This window comes from Meriones unguiculatus, chromosome 1, assembly GCF_030254825.1.
Source record: "Meriones unguiculatus strain TT.TT164.6M chromosome 1, Bangor_MerUng_6.1, whole genome shotgun sequence".
In the NCBI taxonomy this organism is placed as follows: domain Eukaryota; kingdom Metazoa; phylum Chordata; class Mammalia; order Rodentia; family Muridae; genus Meriones; species Meriones unguiculatus.
The window spans coordinates 50,186,162-50,207,405 of record NC_083349.1 but is presented as its reverse complement, the minus strand read 5'-3'; the positions used below and the strand labels follow the sequence as shown (position 1 = coordinate 50,207,405).

The 21,244-nt window shown below is 43.4% G+C and overlaps 1 protein-coding gene across 2 annotated transcripts in view; it reads left to right on the top strand.

Moving 5' to 3' along the window:
* Lipa (lipase A, lysosomal acid type) overlaps positions 1-21,244 on the top strand; it is a 37,489-nt gene that overhangs the window by 12,507 nt on the left and 3,738 nt on the right. For both annotated transcript variants that reach the window (XM_021662691.2, XM_021662692.2), the window contains exons 4-8: positions 4,768-4,966; positions 6,076-6,185; positions 10,235-10,371; positions 15,798-15,944; positions 16,644-16,715. In XM_021662691.2, the coding sequence (XP_021518366.1) occupies positions 4,768-4,966; positions 6,076-6,185; positions 10,235-10,371; positions 15,798-15,944; positions 16,644-16,715 (665 nt within the window). The remainder of the gene's footprint in view (positions 1-4,767; positions 4,967-6,075; positions 6,186-10,234; positions 10,372-15,797; positions 15,945-16,643; positions 16,716-21,244) is intronic.

The following is a 21,244-nucleotide window of genomic DNA, read 5'->3' as shown; positions in this document are numbered from 1 at the left end:
AGTACTGTGTTTGGCTGGACCTGGTATTGCAGAGTCTCGGGTTCACTCAGGCAGTGCGCATCCCCCCCCCCACAGGTAGACTTTGAAATGTGAATGCAACGGCCTGGACGCTGACAAAGGTCACGTGGTCTGTCCTCTGGTTGCTTTCTGTGGACAAGCCAACTGCCCCTTGTAACACACGACTCATCGGGTGAATCATTAGTTCTCTGATTCACAAATGAGGAAAACAAGGTTATGGGAGTTAAGTAATTTCCCCTGATAAAACAGCTGGAGCGACCTTCCTATACCTCGTGTCTGAAGTCCCACCCATTCAGCCCTTGTTGTTAGCCCTTGGGATTACAGCGTTGTTCCTGATAAATTAAAAAAAATATTCTGGCAGCTTAGGTATCAGAATCTGTTGTTCAGCCTCCTGGAAGCTGCACTTTGGTCCTAGGCATTCCATTCCCCGACACTCCCTCCCCTTCACTCACCCATCCTCTACCTTGTTTCTTCCTCCAGATAGTCCAGGTCTCACCCCTCCCATTGGCATGTGTCATTTTCACCCTTCCACCACCATTGCTGCGGGATAATGAGGCTAAATGGTGGAATCAAGTGGCTGGCCATAGCTCCCTTTAAGTGGGCTTGGAGACACCTCTGATGGGCTGATTTGGAGTAGTGAAGGGAGTTTCAAAAAAGATCCATTCTAGGCTAGAAAGTATGGACTTCCTTATTCTCCAGGTCAGAGCCAGAGCCCATAATGTGTCTGTTTCATAATCACTCTGTTCTTTCAATACATGATGCAGTATTCAAGCCAGTTTTGCATAGGCAGCTTGGCTTGCTGTGAGCTGGCTGGAGACAGACCTAATGTTTGTGTGCATACCTCGCCTCTAGTTTTTAGTCATTATTTTTTCTTTAGATCACTGGCTAAAAGCCAGATCTTTGAAGTGAGACAGGCTTGCATCTTAGTGTTGACATAGCCCTGTCCGAATGTTCAGGACCAGTTGCTTTCTCCACATGTAAGTCACTGGTCACTGTTAGGTTTCAAACCGAGGACAAGTGACTAACATATCAAAGCAGGCCTGGCTGCCAGGTTCTCTGCATCCCTCAGTCCCTCTCTGTTAATCTGGCATTCCTTGCCCCCTACCCTAAACTTCTCCAGCCCAGAGATGGGCTGCCCTTACCCCAGCTGTCCTTTTCTATATAATCCAGCTGTTTTGGTTACCTGGTCCCTTTTGGTCTACCCTTTACCTTCCTGACCTCTCCCTTCCTTCTTTTCCTCCATGTTCACCCTGGACTCTGCCTCTGGCTATGTTCTGCTTTTTATCTATGATAAACTTTCTCCTTCACCATACTAGGACCAGTCATGTCCTTTCCTTTTCTTTTTTATTTCTTTCTTTCTTTTTTTTTTTTTTTTTATTCAGCCACCTCATCCTTACTATAGATATGAAAATGTAATCCAATTAATGACTTGATGCCTGGGATATAATTGGTAGCTGTTTTGAACAATATTAACAATAGTGCCAAGCTGTCCTGACTCTAGAAGCTTGCTTGGGTTATTATGTAGCTAGAGTTCATTTAGGAAGCCTTTAGGCCAAAGCCTATCTCAGGAATGGTTGTACCAACCCTTGGACATTGAGTTTGTCCAAGGCAAAGGTCCCACTTTGCTGGGTGCTGAGCTCCTGTGAAGCTGGTGGGTAATGTGGCCCATTCAGGGAGGTGTAAGCGGAGGGACAGCTCTAGTTTTGTACTGCCTAGTATGGAACTGTGGGAATGGGTGTGTTCCACGTACAAGGACCCTCTTACCATTTTGCTTAGAATCTGCTATTGCAGAAGCATACAGATCCTTTGGTTGCTATGCAGGCTCTTCCCAGACTAGCAAGGAACTTAAGATGCCAGGTTGAGGAGGGCCATACAATTCTTGGGTCAGGCGAAGAAGTGCGCCATTTGAAACTAATTTCTGAGGTGGGTCCATTGTGCTGGGGTCTCAGCCTTCCCGGAGAGCTGCTAGGGCCCCCTCAGCCGGCAGTCTAAGATCACTGATCCTGGCTACCAATTATGAAGTTGAATCAGTCCTTTGAAACTTTATGGCTAGGATAAACTGAGTTCTGTGTCATGCTGACAGTGCTCAACTTTGGCCTCCTCCCTCCTTGCCCATGGTTTTATTACTTCCCTAAACCTCAGCTGGTTCCCCCTGTGACTTTTGGGAGTGAAGTAGCTTCCCATGTAGACTTGGGTTTTGGGAGTCAGGGGAAATTCCCCCGCACCAAGTCATCTTCCTCTTGTGAAACGCAGTCATTGTCAGGCCTGAAAAATGATATTTCTCGGTTTTGCTTGTTTGTTTTTGTTTTGTTTTGTTGTTTGTTTTTGCATTTGCATTTGCTTCCCAAGGCAAGGAATTTCAGTAACTGTTGTGCCACTTAGTTCATAATTTCAAATTTTTAATGATTATTTTTCATATTTCCCAAGATGAAGGCAGAGATGGCACAGTTCTCTGAAGGTAGAACTTTCACAGTAAATTTAGCCATAAAATACCCTCAAAGAAAATACTATCAAAGCAAAGAAACACATGTAATGGACAGATGAAAGTGGGTTGGTCCACTTTCTTTTCTATTTTTCTCCAAGGTGTTTTCTTTTGCTTTTCATTCTTGCTGTATCTCGATTGCTGAGAAGGCCTGTCACATGGTCTGTGCTTAATAAGGGCTTGCTTGATCAGTTACTGCGTGGTCTCCACCCTGTAGTTCTGTTGAGGTTTGCTTGTTTTTTCTTGGAAGGTGGGATCCTTGTACATCCAAGTCTTTGAGGGTTTTTGTTTGTTTGTTTGTTTTTGTTTTTTTGTTTTTTCTTGGCAGTTTAGCTGTCTCGGGGAGTAGAAAGTTAATAGAAGGTAGAAGTGAATAAAAGACAAAACCATAAACACATTTTGAATTCATGTCTGTTTTTTTCCTCTTTAAGTTTCCTTAACATGTTTTGAGTACTAAATACATGAGTACAACATATGTTTATCATGCCCACCCTTCCCCACCCCACATGTCCCCCGAGTCACCCTTCAGATGCCCGTCTCAATCCATGTCTTCTTCTTCTGTAAGGCTTTATTATATCACTATAATTTTTTGTTTTTTAATAATTATTTTTATTTTTATTAATTATAGTTTATTCACTTTGTATCCCCTCTGTACCTCCCTCCCTCCTCTCCTCCCAATCCCACCCTCCCTCTTCCCTACCCCTGTCCCACTGAAAAGGGAGGTCCTCCTCCCCTTCCCTCTGATCCTAGTCTATCAGGTCTCATCAGGAGTGGCTCCATTGTCTTCTTCTGTGGCCTGGTAAGGCTGTTCCCCCTCAGGGGGAGGTGATCAAAGAGCAGGCCAATCAGTTCATGTCAGAGACAGTCCCTGTCCCCATTACTATGGAGGCCACTGCCATAGGCTACCTCTGTGCAGGGGTTCCAGGCCATCTCCATGAGTGGTCCTTGGCTGGAGTATCAGTTTCAGAAAAGACCCCTGTGCCCAGACTTTTTGGATTTGTTGCTGACCTTGTGGAGCTCCTGTTCTCTCCAGGTCTTACTATCTCCCACTTCTTTCATAAGATTCCCTGCACTCTGCCCAAAGTTTGGCTATGAGTCTCAGCGTCAGCTTCGATAGCCTGCAGGGTAGAGCCTTTCAGAGGCCCTCTGTGGTAGGCTCCTGTCCTATTCCCTGTTTTCTCCCTCCTCCGATATTCATCATCCTTGCCTTTCTGAATGGGGATTGAGCATCTTAGCCAGAGTCCTCCTTCTTGATTAGCTTCCTTGGGTGTACAGGTTTTAGTATGTTTATCCTATTTTTTAGGTCTAATATCCACTTATGAGTAAGTATATACCCTGTGTGTCTTTCTGCTTCTGGGATACCTCACTCAGGATGAGCTTTTCCAGTTCCCACCATTTGCCTGCAAATTTCATGATTTCCTTGGTTTTTTTTTTTTTTAATCACTGAGTAATATTCCATTGTGTAGATGTACCACAATTTCTGTATCCATTCCTCAACTGACACTATACATTTTTTATTAGACTTTGCTTTTTATAACAGATTTAGGGCCACATCAAAATAGAGCAGATGCAGGGCTAAGGAACCATTATTTCCGAGTCTCGGCACTCGTGAATGAATCCACTGCGAACATCAGTGTGTCGGGATTTCTCTTATGCCCTCTGCTCCTGCACAAGCATAGGCTCAGGTTCCATGAACACGCTCGGGCGTACACGCTGACACGTCACTGTTGCCCAGCGTCTTTAGTTCTTCTCAGATGTTAGAAATGGCGAGCAAAGCTGCACTGAGCATTGAGCTGTCTTTCTGCCACCACTGGGGGCCAAGCCCCGTGGCTCTCCGTCTTGGCCAGCAGCTGGTGTTGTCTGTTTAGGGTTCAGCCATTGCGGCAGGTGTATGGAACCGTCTCATTGCTGGGTGTGACGTCTGCCTTTCACTGTGTTTTGTTTGTAATCGTTGCGAGCAATTTTCTACAAACATTTCGCAAGTTCCCCCGAATCAATACAATTTTTTGATGCTTAAGTCAATGTTTTGTTACCAGACATACAAAAAAAAAAAAAAAAAAAAGTGGAGGTTTTGCTGCTTCTTTGTCAACAGTGTTTAAAGAAAACATGTCCCTCAGCTTCCGCAGGCATACTCTGTTAGCTCCATATGTTAATATGTTTCTGTCACTGCCATTGCTTCGGTCTCCCTTAACAATTGATTGTTTGGCAAAGGCATCATGTTTGTGGAGAAGGTTGGAGCTTACACCTTTTAAACATCTGTTTTTCAGGTCCCAAAACTGTTGTATATCTTCAGCATGGGTTGCTGGCAGATTCTAGTAACTGGGTTACCAACATTGACAAGAACAGCCTGGGTTTCATTCTGGCGGATGCCGGCTTCGACGTGTGGATGGGGAACAGCAGGGGAAACACCTGGTCTCGGAAGCACAAGACTCTTTCTGTTTTTCAGGAAGAATTCTGGGCCTTCAGGTATTTCACAGTTGGCTATGACTTGGGTCTGTATCTTTAGCATCCTTAAGGCAGAAACTGTGGAGATTTAAGCAGGGAGGCATATTCAGGAGAACTCTAAAGTTGTATAAAAAGGTTGCTGATGTCTTTTGAAAAGTTGTGAAACTTGTTAGAAATTTAAAAACCAGCCTGAAGGTAAATTTAAATAAGTGATTGCATAAGTGGTTAGATTCAATTAGGAATTCTCAAGTTATTCATAACCTTCCTGGCATTGGGTGTGGGCTGCTAGGTTAAATCTTAGGCAACCCCCCCACTACTGTAACACACACATTATTACCTAACTGTTCACTTTATTTCTCTCTCTCTCTCTTACTTATGGCTTTATCAATTGATTGTGGTGTGACACTTGACAAAGTGTATAAACTCTGTGTTTGTTTCTTTATCTATAAATTGGGCATGATAAAGTCTTATCATACAAACTCACTCGGGCCTAAAGTAGAAGATTCAAGGAAGACACCTCCTCAGAGTTGGGATATTCTGAGTGCTTTCTAACAATAAGATTTTTACTTTACACACACATGCACACACACACACACACCTACTTGGCTAAAGACTACATTTTGGCATACCAGCTATCACAGAAGGTTGTCCCTGTAGATGGTTGCTTCCCTTTGATGAAACTAGAGCCATCCTGGTCAGGAATCACGATTTACTAGAACATATATTTTTTATAATGCTGGTTATAACAATGGAGACTCAAAGGCACGCCAGCAGTAAAGTCAGTGAATCAAGTGTGGCGTATTCACATAAGAAGGTGGGGATAAATAGCCATAGTCACATACCAATATGGAGAGAGCCAGATAGGAAAGAAGATATGTTATGTCACCCCATTTTCAGGAAATGTGTCAAGTGAATCAAGCTAATTTGTCATGTAAAAACTTAGAGGTGTTACCTCCAGGGGGCGCAGCTGAAAGGAGATGTAGGGGACTGTAGTATTCTGAACTCATGGACAATTATTCAGCCATGATCAATGTGTGCTAACACACAGTTCCTGCTAAGTATTTGTGTGCTGTTCTATTTTTGTGTGCTCTTTCAACTAAAGAGCCTTTTTTTTTTCTTTCGGATTATAGTTTTGATGAGATGGCAAAATATGACCTACCTGCTTCAGTCAACTACATTTTGAATAGAACTGGCCACCAGCAACTGTACTATGTGGGTCATTCCCAAGGAGGCAGCATAGGTGTGTATGCAATAAAGAGTGAAAAGGCGACATGCCTTTGAAGTGAAATACAGTTTGTTTTTAAATGCTAAGCTGAAGTCACGAGAAGGGCAAAGAATTTTCAGTAATAATCTACGCAAATTCAGACTTTTGTGTAAATTGTTAAATGTCTTAAAATGTTAAAGAATTCATGTGAGCTATATATACTGTTAATTTTTTTTTTCAGTTTGAGTAACATAGGGATGTGAGAGGGTAGAAAAATACAAAATTTTCTAGTGTCAGAATGCTTAAAGAGTCGTAAGAAAATATACTTGTAAATACGCCTGTCAAAATGTTGGCAGTTATGAACAATCCTCTATAAACATCAATATATAGAGACTTCCTGTATGCTTTCTGCTCCTGTACATGCATAACCTCAGTTTATGAAGACCCTCAGGTCGCACACGTTGAAACGTCGCTGTCCCCCCGGGCTGAGGTTCAGTTCAGTGTCCAGTGCTTGCCTGGCGTGTTTGAACCCTGGCGTCTAACCTCTAGCACCACCCCAAATAAATAAGTCAGTAATTAAAGAAATAAAGTTAGGTGAGACACAATGAACTACAAGGATCAGAGTCTATGCTTCACAGTGTTTGAAAGCTATTTGCATTTCTCGTTCGTGTTGATTATGAAAGTAGTATGTTTTAAAGTGTGTGTGTGTGTGTGTTCATTTTTGTGTGTGTTGAATGTGTGGGTTCACGTCAGATGTCAGATCTTAGCTGTCAATCCTTCTCAAGACTTGCCTTGTCTTGTTCTGTTGAGTTAGAATCTCTCACGAGCCTGGGTTAGACAGTGATTAGGGTGGACTGGCTGGCCACCCAGCCTCAAAGATTCACCTGTTTCCACCATTCCAGGGCCAAAACTAAAAGTGCAGACTGCAGCACATGGCTTTTTGATGTGGACTTTGGGGTTTAAAGTTGGGTTCTGTTTGTATGAAAAGCGCTTTATGGAGTGAGCTCTCTTCTCAGTTCAATATATATTTCTTTTAACTTTTAAATTATACTGTTTATATTATGATTTTAATATACAATCTTGGGGATAAAAAAAGGTGAGATTATTGTTCAATAGTGTTATATTGGAGTGTCAAGTGAGAAGGGTCAGTTTCCTGCTAATTTTATGTCACCTCGATACAAGCAAAAGTCATTTGGGTAGGAAACTCTCGATTTAGAAAATGCCTTTGTAAGATTTGCTTGTACTCAGAACTGAGGGTATCCTCATCCCCTGAGGCCAGGCAAGGCAGCCCTGCCAGGGGCAAGTGATCCAAAAGTAGGCAATGGAATCCATGTCACAGCCCCCCCCCCCAGCAGGCACCCCATATGAAGACCAAACCACCCATCAGTCACATGTGTACATGGGTCCTAGGTCCAGATGATGCATGCTCCTTAGTTGATCTCTCAGTCTCTGGAAGCCACCATGGGACTGGGTTAGTTGTCTCTGTTGGTCTTTTGTTCGGTTGAGGGACATCTAGGTTGTTTCCAGTTTCTGGCTATTACAAATAAAGCTGCTATGAACATTGATGAGCAAGTGTCCTTGTGGTAGCATGGAAGATCTATTGGATACATGCCCAGGAGTGGTACATCTGGGTCTTGATGTAGAAATGTTCCTAATTTTCTGAAGAAAAAAAAAAGAGATTTCCAAAGTGGTTGTAAAACTTTGCACTCCCACTAATAATGGAGATGTATTCCCTTTGCTCCACATCCTTTCCAGCATGAGTTGTCACTTGAGTTTTTGTTCTTAGACATTCTGACAGGTGTAAGATGGAATCTCAGAGTTGTTTTGATTTGCATTTCCCTGAAGATTGAGGATGTTGAACAGTTTTTTAAGTGCTTCTCAGGCATTAGAGGTTCCTGTGTTGAGAGAATTCTCTGTTCAGGTTTGTACCCTAATTGTTAATTGCTTTATTTGTTTTGTTGAGGTCTAGCTTCTTGAGTTTTTTTATATATTTTGAATGTCAGCCCTCTGTCAGATGTGGAGTTAGTGAAAATATTTTCTCATTTTATAGTCTGCCATGTTGTCATTTTGAACATTTTGCCTTTCCTTTCCTGAGGTCCCATTTATTAATTGTTGATGTCAGAGTTGCTGGTGTTCTCTTCCGGAAGTCCATTCCAATGAGTCAGGGTATTCTTCACTTTATAAGATTTAGTGTATTTTATGTTGAGGTCTTTGATCCACTTTGTCTTTAGTTTTCTTCAGGGTGATAGATATGGACCTAATTGCATTCTTCTACATGCAGACATCCAGTTAGACCAACAACATTTGTTGAATATACTTTCTTATCCGTTATATAGCTTTGGCTTCTTTTTAAAAATTTAAGTGTCCATAGGTATATGGATTTACTTCTTGATTTTCAATTCAGTTTTATTGATCAGCCTGTCTGTTTTTATGCCAATACCATGCAGTATTTTTATTTTTTTATTTATTACAATTTATTTACCTTGTATCCCAGCTGAAGCCCCCTCCCACATTCCCTCCCAATCCCGCCCTTCCTCCCTCTTCTCCTTCCATGCTCCTCCCCAAATCCACTGAAAGGGGAAGCCCTTCTCCCCTTCCCTCTGACCTTAGCCTATCAGGCTGCATTGTCTTTCTCTGTTGCCTGGTGAGGCTGTTCCCCCATCAGGGGGAGGTGATCAAAGAGCCAGCCATTGAGTTCATGTCAGAGACAGTCCCTGCTCCCATTACTAGGGAACCTACTTGGAGACTGAGCTGCCATGGGCTACATCTGTGCAGGGGTTCTAGGTTATCTCCATGAATGGTCCTTGGTTGGACCAATCAATCTTAGAACAGACTCTTGTGCCCAGATTTCTTGGTTCTGTTGCTCTCCTTGTGGAGCTCCTGTTCCCTCCGGGTCTTTCTATCTCCCCCTTCTTTCATAAGATTCCCTGTACTCTGCCCAAAGTTTGGCTATGAGCCTCTGCTTTGATACCCTGCTGGGTAGATTCTTTCAGAAGCTCTCCTGTCCTGTTCCCTGTTTTCTCCCTCTACCGATGTCCATCCCATTTGCCTTTCTGCATGAGGATTGATCATCTTACCTAGGGTCCTCCTTGTTATTTAGCTTCTTTAGGACTACAGATTTTGGTATGTTTATCCTATATTATATGTCTAATATCCACATATAAATGAGTATATACCATGTGTGTCTTTCTGCTTCTGGGATACTCACTCAAGATGATCTTTTCTAGTTTCTACCATTTGCCTGAAAATTTCATGATTTCCTTGTTTTTAATTGCTGCGTAGTATTCCATTGTGTAGATGTACCACAATTTCTGTATCCATTCCTCAGTTGAGGGACATTTGGGTTATTTCCAGATTTTGGCTATTACGATGTTTTTTTTTTATCATAAAGAAAAGTACAAAACTTTGCAAAGCTTAAAAAATGAGAATTAGCACTGATTTTAACAAGCAAGTGTCTCTTAAAGAGAGGCTGGGAACATGTTCTATAATTTATTAGATTCTCCCATTTGGCATTCACTAAGGCCTTCTTGTTCATGGCACGTGTCCTCAGTAGAATACATTCTGCAAGGAGAGTCGCAAAGTGAAGAGTCTGAGTGTTAACATGTTGAATTGCCTCGTCCTGCAGAAAGTGGAGCTGCACCTACCTCCTTATTTACGTCCCTTCTGATATGACTAGGTGACTTGTCTATTACAGTGCATTGTTTCTCAAGTCTTCTAGGAGAAGTGTAAAAGATACTTTGCAGCTAGAGAAGTCCAAATGTGGCTTTTGAGTTACTGGTGTTCTGCAAGAAGGCCTGCAGATAAGGGATGGAAAGAGGGGGAGAAGCAGAAGTGTGGGGCGGAGCTGTGGGGTTCACCTTGCTATGGGATCAGGGAAGACTTTTTTACCCTGGGCTTCTTTCCATGTGTGCTGTAGGCTTGAATCTGGAACCAAATTCAGTGTTTCTGAGCCAGAATGTGTTTCTGAGTTCTGGTCAAGTGTTCATGGAAGTGTCCCTTGTTAATGGGCTTTCTCTGTAGGGTGCAATGGCTGACCTGTCTTGTGTTCTTTTGACGAAGTACTAATTCTTTCTTTTGCCCCACAGGTTTCATAGCATTTTCCCAGGTTCCTGAGCTGGCGAAGAAGATTAAAATGTTTTTTGCCCTGGCTCCTGTGACATCTCTCAGCTTTTCTGTGAGCCCTTTTGTTAAACTGGGACGGTTACCGGACCTTCTTATTGAGGTACTTGAGTCCCACGCATCTCCCTTCTGCTCAGACACTCTCTGTGGAACTGGAAACTCGGTCATTAGAGGAGAATCGGCAGTATCCTCTGGGGCAGTGTGTGTGTGTGCCTTCATCCCTGCTCCTGCATACACGCCTAGGGAGCCGTATCGTTAACTAGACACACGGCTACATTCCCAGTTACCATGCTAGTCCAGCTTACCCACCATACAAAGAGGGCATGAAAAGTCTTTTAAAAAGTGACTTAAGTATTCATAGAGTTGCTTTTCATCCGTAGGGCATGTGAGTTTGCAGGAACAGACAGGTAGGAGACTGGAAATATGCCATTCTTATGTGCCTGTCTGTAGAAATGCTGAACATGAGCTAAGATCTTATCTTAATATACTGTATTTTATAATATGACCCTTAAGCATATTAATGCTTATAAAGCTCTACAACTCCAAGCTGTATTCAAAGGGAAACAGCACTCATGAGAAGGAGTTTAAGTGCACACATTACTCATATATTATCTATTTTATACATGAATACGTGTGAAATCCTATATAGCATTATGTACAGTCATGTGCTATGTATGAGTTTTTGATGGTTTGGTTGTGAGCCTAACCTTTAATGGCTGAGCCATGTCTCCAGCACTATAATGGGTTTTTGACAATAAGGAATCATGCATTAGATTGTGGTCCCAACAGATTACAGTGAATCCTGTCAACTAATGATGTCATAGTCTAACATGTAGTTCACATATTTGTTGTGATGCCAGAAAAAGAAAAATCTACGGTGACAAGTTATATAAAATTGTAGGGCATATAGTTATGCATATCATTCATGTCACAGTTGGCTTTAACTGCCAGCTTGACACAGCCTAGAGTCATCTGATCAATGAGTCCTAAATGAGGAATTACCTAAATCACACTGGCCTGTGGCATGTCCATGGGGGACTGTTCTGACCACTGTGGGCGGTGTCATCCCCACGCAGGCAGTCCTGGGTGTAAGAAAGCATTAAGCATTAGCCTGTGACCGAGCCATCAGGAATCTCCATGGCTCCCACCTCACATTCCCTTCCTGGCTTCCCTCAATGACGGAATGTGACCTGGTTGTGTAAGATGAAACAGAGCCTTTCCTCCCCCAATTTGCTGTCGGTAGGAGTGTTTGATGACAGCAACAGAATGCAAACCAGAGCAGTGTCCCTGGTTTATCTGTATCCTAGCCTTTTCATCGTCATTTTATCATGCGCTGTTTCACCTGGCAAACATGCTAATTGTCAAGACATGTGGCGTGATGTGCCCACAGTGGACTGGTGAATCTCATGCTCACCACGTTTTTTGATTGCGTCATGAGGGTTATGTTAAGTGATTGACCTATACCGTCTAGAATTGTGTAAGGATGCCGTGTGCTGGTTGCATGATGAAAACGTTACTGAGAGTTCGGTTTTTAGAACTAATCCCTGGTATTGAGTGGCTCGTTACTTAAAGGGAGGTGTAACAAAGCTTCCTCTCTCTCTCCTCTCTCTCTCTCTCTCTCTCTCTCTCTCTCTCTCAGGCTATTTTAAGCTTTCATGGTAAATACATACTCTTCTCTGATTTCAAAACCTTACATTTGCTGAGGTGGCATGTTACACTTCTTTGTCTTTTTAACTGCCACGCAGGAAGTTTTGGGTTATAAAGAGCCATAAACAGTAACTTAGTCAGACTCTTGTAGGAATTCATTGAACCAGCAAACATGCTGATGAAATTTTCTTCAACTGTCTTTGCTAGTTGATCTGTATTACAAACCCTTCGGAAATGACAAGTATTTCCTGACTATGAGGTCTCCTCCCTAATGCCTTCTTTAGAATCACTCAGTTTGGAGGTCTTTTTCTACAGACCCTACCTATGAATTTATGCATATAACGATATACCAAGAGAAACGTAGTGTTTTGTTACGATGTAGATGGTATCCAATTCTGTAGATTGTTCTTCATCTTGCCTGTTTCTCCCCTGGAGAGCCAGCCTGTTGACTGATTTCCTTATTAACTGCTGCATAGGCAGTTTTTTATTACAAAGACCTTCCATGAATTAGCTTGACTGCTGTGATGGGCATTGGCATTCAGGCTGAGGAGCAGCTCGAATGTGGATACGGGGAATGTGGTTGCTGCTGCAGTAATGCATGTTATAACCCTGGCTTGTTCTGTAGAGTTTATGAGTTGGCTTTGTAAACCTAGAAATGCCATATGCAGACCCCCCCACTCCACTTTTGAATTTACTGTATTTTTATAAAACATTCTCTGTGATTTCTGATGAGGAATGTGGACCTGGCATTTGGGTCTCATGATTTCAGACTGTAGGGCTTTATGGCACACACTGGGGGTGGGAAAAACCTCACAAGACAAAACAAGAAAAACAACAACAACAGAACAAACAAAAATGTGAATAAATGTTCACAAAATCTTTGAATTTTGCTCTGAAAAATACACATTGCTTTTGTGTAAGCAAAGTGTTCCTCTCTAAGCCTTTGAAAAAAATACAAAAGTAAGATTCACTGGCCTATCAAATGACCATTATGTAGACACTAAGCCAGGAGCTGTGCCTGGGCTGGCTCTCCAGGTCACATGACCTTTTCTCCATGAGGACTTTACTTCCTGGTCTTTTTTAGCTACCTGTTAATTGGCTATTCTGGTGATCACTCAGACCTGCTGTCTGTTCTTAGGTGTTGATACACTGTTGGACAGAAGATAGATTTGACAGTGTGCTGCCTAGTTTTCATGTCAACATGACACAAGCTACAGACATCTGGGAAGAGAAAACCCAACTGAGAATATTCCCGACTCCATTGGCATGTAGGCCAGCCTTGGGGGCGTTTTCTTACCTAGTGGTTGATTTAGGGGAGCGAAGCCCACTGAAGGGAGTGCCAACCCTAGCCAGGTGGTCCTGGTTGCTATAAGAAGGCCGACCCAAGCAAGCCCTGAGGGAGCAATCCAGGAAGCAGCACCCTGTCATGGCTTCGGCATCAGCTCCTGCCTCCAGGTTCCTGCTCAGTGTGAGTTGCTGTCCTGACTCTCTTAGATAATGGACTGTGCTAAAGAGCTATAATCTGAAACAAATTCTTTCTTCTCCAGGTTGCTTTGGCCGTGGTGGTATTTTATCACAAGTAATAAAAACCCAAATGAAGACAGACTGTCTATGGGGGGAGGGGGGGCAAATTTTCTGAAAGAAACTAGAATACTAGAGTGTTATACATTTAACCTAGCGCAGTGTTTACATTGCAGAACAGAGAGCTGATTTTATTTCCAAGGGCGGAGAAATCCACCTTCTTGGATTAGTGGTGCGCCAGAAGAGGTAGAACAAGCAGGAGTTACCTGTGGTGCTGCGCTCAGGGTGAGCAGTCAGTTTTGCCAAGGTTGTTGACATTACCCAGTCATCCATTTGGAGGTGACGGTGAAGGCTGCTTGTGCCACTTCATTCTTTGGCATTAAAGTTTCCGTGCACTATTTCCCTAGCTTCTACAGGCAAATATGTTGCGTGTCTTTGGCCCTTTGTGGCTTGTAGAAGCATGGTCTTTGTTTCTGCCTTCTTCGTCATTTGCCACATGTCCATCTTTGTGGCCAAATTTCCCCTCTTTAAAGAGACGCTTGAAGGTCCAGCCTCTATTTCACTTGATTCACCTGAAAGGACCCAATCTCCAATTAAGGACATTCTCAAATACGAACAGTTAGGACTTGAATGTCTGGCTTTCAAAGGGTCGTAACACAACCCGAAACATTTCCTTTATAGGTGTTTAAGTTTTCCATTCTTGCTTGTCCTATAATTGGTGGGTGTGAGCAATAGTACAAAGGGACAGATCTGGGTTCCATATAAGGAAGAGTTGTACATGAAGATCTGCCTTGGGAATGTGATGGTGGTCCCGGTTGTACTTGAGCACAGGCTGAGTGACTATTGGTTAGGAAGAGTGTAGACTGAAAATTGCAAAGGTGTTTTTGTTTGTTTGTTTGTTTTTGTTTTTGGGTGCTCCCTCCTCTCCTCCCAGTTCCTCCTTCCCCTCCTTCCCCCTTCCCCTCTCCCTTTCCCTCCAGAAAAGGGGAGCCCCCATCCTCCAGTATCAACCCTTCCCAGAATATCTGCATTCTCTGAGGCCAGGCAAGGCACTTCCCAGGCGGAAGTGATCCAAAAGCAGGCAGTAGAGTCCGTGTGGAAACAGCTCCCCACCCCCATCTCCACTCACCAGGTGCCGCATATGAAGACCAAGTCACCCATTGGCTATATGTGTTCAGGGGACCCAGGTCCAGACCATGATCCGTAGCTGATGTCTCAGTGTCTGTAAGCCCCCATGGGTCTGGGTTAGTTGTCTCTGTTGGTCTTCTTGTGAGGTTCCTGTCCCCTCCAAGTCTTTCCATTTTACCTCCAACACTTTCACAGGGCTCCTGGAGCTCTGACCCATGCTTGGCTGCAAGTCCCAGCATCTGTTTCCATCCGCTCCTGGCTGGAGCCTCCCAGAGGACAGTCAAGTTAGGCTCCTGTCTGCAAGCATAGCATGGAAAGCTTTTTTTTTAAATAAAGAGCCAGAGAGCAAGTGAATTTGGCCTTGTGAGCCACGTGGTTTCTGTTTTTGACGATTCCTGTCTTCAGAAGCATCCAGAGATAATTCATAAATCAGTGCTGTGGCTGTGTTCCAGTAAAATGTACAAAACCACATGCTGTGCTGGGGCCAGAGCAAGTGAAGAGTAATTAATTGTCTAAGAGGTTCAGAGTAATTGTTTAATGGGTACAGATGCAAGGGTTATGAAAGTGGATCGCAGGCCTAATCGCACAAGGGTAAAAGTGCTTGTCACCGAGCTGAGCAGTTAAAAATGGTTCAGGTGAATAATCTTACATGTTTTACCATCGCAAAATAATTCTTAATAAATTGGCAATAACCGCGAATGGTGGTTCACACCTGTAATCCAGCCTTCAGGAAACTTGGGAAGCAGAGTTCCCATGAGTTTGAGGCTAGCATGGGCTATGTAACAACTATGAGGCTAGCCAGGGCCACACAGCAGGACCCTGTTTTGAAACAAACTCAACAGCCTGCAGGTGGCTGAAGTTGACCCGTATTGAGGTGGAGGGAAATACACCTCCTTAGAGCCTCAGTATCTTCTCAGAAGTCACGAGAACTGTTTGGGAGCAGCCTTTCGACAAGTGGTCCTGGTCTTCTTCTTTTCTAACAGTCTGCTCTATGCTTACTCAGCTCTCTGCCTCCGCCTTTTTATTTTGGGAAGTTCAGCACGAGTCTGTAAGCACATCCGGTTTAGCCCGAGGAGGTATCTCGTAGGTTTTCTGTTTGGAATGCCAGTTGGTTGCCTTGTGTTCCGGAGGCCCCCGTGGGTGACGCCTGTATGTCCGCACCTCGGGAGGCATGTTGACTGGCACATCAGCTTGAAATGCTGACCCATTCTCGGGTTTCTTTTTATTTTGCAGGATGTGTTCGGGCACAAGCAGTTTTTGCCACAGAATGCGATGCTGAAGTGGCTGAGCACTCACGTTTGCACCCACGTCATCATGAAGGAGCTCTGCGCAAACATCTTCTTCGTCATCTGTGGCTTCAATGAGAAGAACTTAAATCTGGTACGTATGTACCATAGTTGAGACTTGAGCTCAGCTGTCAGTTATCATCTTGCGTGTGCTTGTTTGTATGAGAGCTGCAGACCTGGACCCATCAGACATTAAAATCTTCCATTTAACCTGGGCGTGGTGGCGCATACCTATGATCCCAGCACTCGGGTAGGCAGAGGCGGGAGGATCTCTGTGAGGCCAGCCTGGTCTACAAAGCAAGTCCAGGATAGCCAAGGCAACACAAGGAAGCCCTGTCTCAAAAAAACAAAAATCTTTCATTTAGGAAACACAAGAATCGGCTTTAGCAAATGGCACTGTCTGCTGCCTCTGGGCTTACTCCTGTCAACTTCCTACACAAAACTTTTTTTTCCTACACAATTTTTTTTTTTTTTGTAATATTAAAGGAACGTGCGATATTTAAAGTCGCTGAAAGCTTAGGAAAGCGTGAAGAAGATAAAAATGACTTGTGGCTGGAGCCTGTGCCCCCTTGCACTCAACCCCGCTGTTGCTTTTCCTTCGTCGGGACTCTGCAGATGTGGGTGTTTTTATTGGAGGTCTTTGTAGTCAGATATATTCTGATCTCTGGGAGATTGGTAGTCTGAAGAACTGCGTTTAGATCTGTGTTATTTTATTCTTTGAGGAAGAGCACGTATTTCTGGATGTCACCTAGACACTGTTTCCATCCTCTAAGTCACCACTTTTCGCTTTCAGTCTAGGGTGGATGTGTATTCAACGCACTGTCCCGCAGGAACCTCTGTGCAGAACATCCTACACTGGGGCCAGGTAAGCACGCCGGGGGTGCAGCTGGCTCCCGTGAAGTCAGTATTGGGTAAAGCTGGAACCGGCTAGGCGGCGGATCCCTAGAGCATTGCTCTGCATGCCTTTCCCTAGCAAAATCAGCAGATCGGATCTGTTTCCTTCCTACAGTCAGTGCTTGTCACGGCGTTGGAGCCACCTTGTTATCTTCCACGCTCTGCGCTGTGTTAGCCGAGGGCTCCTCGTCTGGCGTTTATCGGGCTTGAGTTTTTCTCTCTTCTCTCCCAGACTTTATTCCCATCTCAGATTTATATTTCCCTCTCCTATGTCCCGTTCCTTTTCCCTCCCTGTTTTTATTGTATACCAGATTTATTTTATTTCCTGTTTGATAAAATATGATTTTGCAGAGACAGAAGCTGTCATTTCAGTAACAGCCCATGTTCACAATGTGCCTGAACATCAATGGATAAGCCAGAGCAGTGGCAATCATGTATGATAATGGGGGGGGTCACTAAATTTAAAATAGAATTTTGACCATTTTAATCATATAAACAACATATGTGGGTTCCGGAGCACTTAGAGTTCACATATAGATAAAAAGAAAAGTATCTTAAAATGGAAATAAAATTACTTTAATAATTCCATACAGATAGTAGGTACACATTTCAGGGAACAAATATCTCTACATTTGAAGTAGGAATTGTCTCTGAGTTTGCTTGGTGCCTCTTGCTGAATCATTTACAAAGGATGCAGTTATAGGTAGAATATCTGGTGGAGAAGAGGATTGTGTTTTCTTTTCTGCTATGGCCTTACAACTTGCTCCCCCCACCCCACTTGACAATAAGGGAGGACTTATTTCCACGTTAGAACATGTTTTTGAGAATCGTCTTTTCCAACTAACCTCACCCTAAACATGGAACACTTTATTGCTTATGCTTCGAACCAAGAGGCTCTAAAGGTGTCTTAGGTAGCAGTTTCTGAGTACTGGGCAGATATGGCTTGCATCAGAACCACTGCATTCCTCTAAAGATTATGCCTTTTAATCAAGCATTCTTTGAAAGAAATAAGAGGTGGGATTGCAGAACAAACACTGACTTTTAATAATGAAGAGTATGGGACCAGGAGATGGCTCAGTAGATCAAGACGCTTCCTGCCAAGCCTGATGACCTGAGTCTGACCCCTAGAACCTACATGGTTTAGGGACAGAATGTGCTCTAAATTATCTTCTGCCCTCTATATGTGCTTGTGTGTGCACGCACGTACACACACACACACACACACACATACACACTCACACACTCACACACCATATATAAACTGAAGTAGGTCAGATATTTTAAAACAAAATAAAATAAAACCTGTGGGTCAGGAGATGGCTCAGCAGCTAAAGTGCTAGCTGTGTGAGCCAGGCAACCCCTAGAACTCCCATAAGGGAGAGAGGCTCAACTTCACAGAGTTGTCCTCCGAGCTTCCCAAGTATGCACTCCGCTCCCTTCATCCTGCTCACACAACGACAGTAAATGAAAACTAAGGAAAAATAAAAGCAGACTCCTGTGCACACAGAGATCCCAGCTCATTTTTACTGGAGAGTCTGAACTTCGGGTTTTTATTTTTGCATTTTCATTGAGATGTCAGTTGTACAGCTTGATACGTTTTGGCATAACCTATAATGCCGTTGCCTCAGGTGTGATAGGCAACACCCGCCACCTCCAAAAGTCCCCTCATGTTCCTGGGCGGTGACTTTCCCCAGCAACAACCAACCTGCTTTCTGCCACTATATTTTACTTTGCCTTTTCTAGAGTTTGTGTGAGGAGAGGCATAAAATAATAATAAAATAATAATCTATTTGTCTGGCTGTTTTTTTTTTCCCATCATAATTAGTCTGAGACGATCCCTGTCGCGTCTATTGGTAGTTTAGTCCTTTTTATAATTTTTTTTCAATGTCCTTTTTATAATTTACAAGGATCTACGTTTTTAAAAAGTCTGCCCTCAGCTTCTTTCACTAGCCTGGTGTGTAGGTCACTGCATGCCTGAGAACATCCTCTCTATCCTCGGAGCCTTGTCTGTGGAAGTGTATGAGACCCTGGCTAACGTGGACAGCCCTCTTGAAAGCTTCTCTGTAAGGAGCAACCTTTGAGGTTATTGTGTTGTCAGGAAAGCGAAATGTCAGGTGACAGTTTGCTCTGGCTTAGAACAGGGCTCCCCAGAACGGGGATCGCAGAACTCATGTGCCACTTAAAGGATGCTTTTGACCTTGGAAAGCACTCACATTGCAGATGTCTTTCTCTCAGGCCCTTGCTACTCTCAAGTATGTTTTTGTTTACGATCATTTGTTTTCTTCATACGTTCTTATGCTAAAATTCCCCCGACACATGTAAACATTTTACCTCTCTATTTGGACACATCCTTAAAAAGGGCCCATTTCTAGCACCTCGGAAAATCAGTGAGTTCCCAAAGATGTCTGCTGGCTGGCTGAGGCACACTGAAGGCAGATAGTGAGCACATCCGCTTAGTGGCCACCAGCAGCCCATGTGTGGATGCCAGGTCCTCCGGCAAAGCAGAAGTAACTACTCAGCCAGTTGAGACTGTGGCTGCCCCGGAACCATGATAGGTCATCAGTGCAGAAGGGTCTGACTTCGTTCTCAGTGTCCCCGGCCCCCCCCCCCCCAGCACTGAATTTGAGTGACAGCGGCTGAACTGGCTGTGCTCCAAGTATCTGCCCTGATTTCAGCCCCTTTTATCTGCGCCTTTAAGCAGCTGGTCAGGGTCAAAGACTGCAGGCTGAGGGCCATAGCATTGCTCTCCAGCCAAGTTTGTGACCTTGTGGTTTCCGCATTTCCAAATCCACAGCTTACTGGAGAGTTCCCTTTGCCCTTCTGCTCAATGTGATATTGTCACTCTGTCAAGACAGGAGCCATATCCTAGTGTGTTTTGTTTTGTTTTTGCTGTTGTTGTTGTTTCTTTCCCTCTCCTGATGGGCTCTTGCAATGGCCTTGATACTTGGGGTCAGATGGCCTCAGGAAATAATGCTGGTGCTCAGCTTTTTTTCTCCCTCTTTTCTTTTTATTCAGTCCAGGCCCCTCAACCCCCATCCATGGACACCACCCATACAGGCTAGGTCTTCCATCTTCCTGGAAGCACTCTCATAGACACAGATGTGCCTAGAGATGTCTTAGTTAATTCCAAATTTACTCAAATTGGCAATTAAGTTTAAATGTAGCATCCTGAAAGATGAATCTGACAAACTTATTATCAGGTCCCCTAACCAAATCTATTCCTGTCCACCCCCTCCTCCTCCAGTACCCTGCCCGTAGCCTGGGTACTTGTCTCTTTTTTAAGAGTCCTCACCTGGCTTTACAATGTTAGCCACCACCACTGGGGACACAGATGAAAACAGATTCCTGGACCTATCCCACATCTATCCAGGATCTGAATTCTGGAGGTGTGTTCTTAGGATCTGCATATTAATAAGGACCTCAAATCATTCTGATGCCATCCACTGTTTGAAATGTGCTGTTTTTTTTTTTTTATGTACATTTGATTAACTGTTTACAAACAACACTGATAGGGCTGGAGAGATGGCTCAGTGGTTAGGAGCATTGGTTGCTCTTTCAGAGGTCCTGAGTTCAGTTCCCAGCACTGACATGGTGGCTCACAACCATCTATACTATGATCTGCCGCCCTCTTATGGCATGTAGGTGTACATGCAGTCAGAGCACTCATATACACAAAATAATAAGTAAATCTTAAAAAAAAAAAATAGTGCTGATAGCTTGAAGTCCTAAGTGACACTGAGGACACACTAAGCTCAGGCTGAGTTACAAGCTATTTCCTCCTTCCCTGCTGCTTTATACACACGTAAGGTCTGTGAGAAAGTGATAAACTGATGTCTGCATACCACGGTGGTACAGGTTGCACTGGGGCATTTCCACTGGTGATTAGAGGTAGAAATGGATACACACGCTATAGCTCTAAGTCTCTTTTGCTTAGTATTTCACAAGTATTTCACACTTGTCATCTGCAATGGCAAAAATGGATGCTAAAAATGTTTATCATGGCAACACCTTGTAACGTCTCTCACACCGACCTCATCCTATCATACAGAAATATGTTATGTAGTTAATGAGAACTGAAATTTCATACCCATAATTTTTTTTTTTCTGATGAAGATTGCCTGGCTTTGCTTTATTACTCTCTTTCTTTTTCTTAGCCAGGTCCCATCAAGTGGCCAAAGTGAACACATTTCCACTTCTTTTGGCTTGCTAGTTTTAGATATAATTCATTTAAATTTGGATGTGTAGAGGAACTACCATCTTGTACTATTTGAAATTTCATAAGTAAGTGAACTTTCATTGGCAACTTCATAGTATACTTTTGAAGAACATACATTTAGATTTCATGCACATTATCGTTTCATAATGGCAGTATAACTAATTAATAAAAATCATTAAACTATCAACAAGTGGGGTTGGGAAGTTGATTCAGTTGATTCAGTTCCCATACAAGGATGGGAATCTAAGTCTGATGTCTGACACTCATGAACAAACAAACAAACA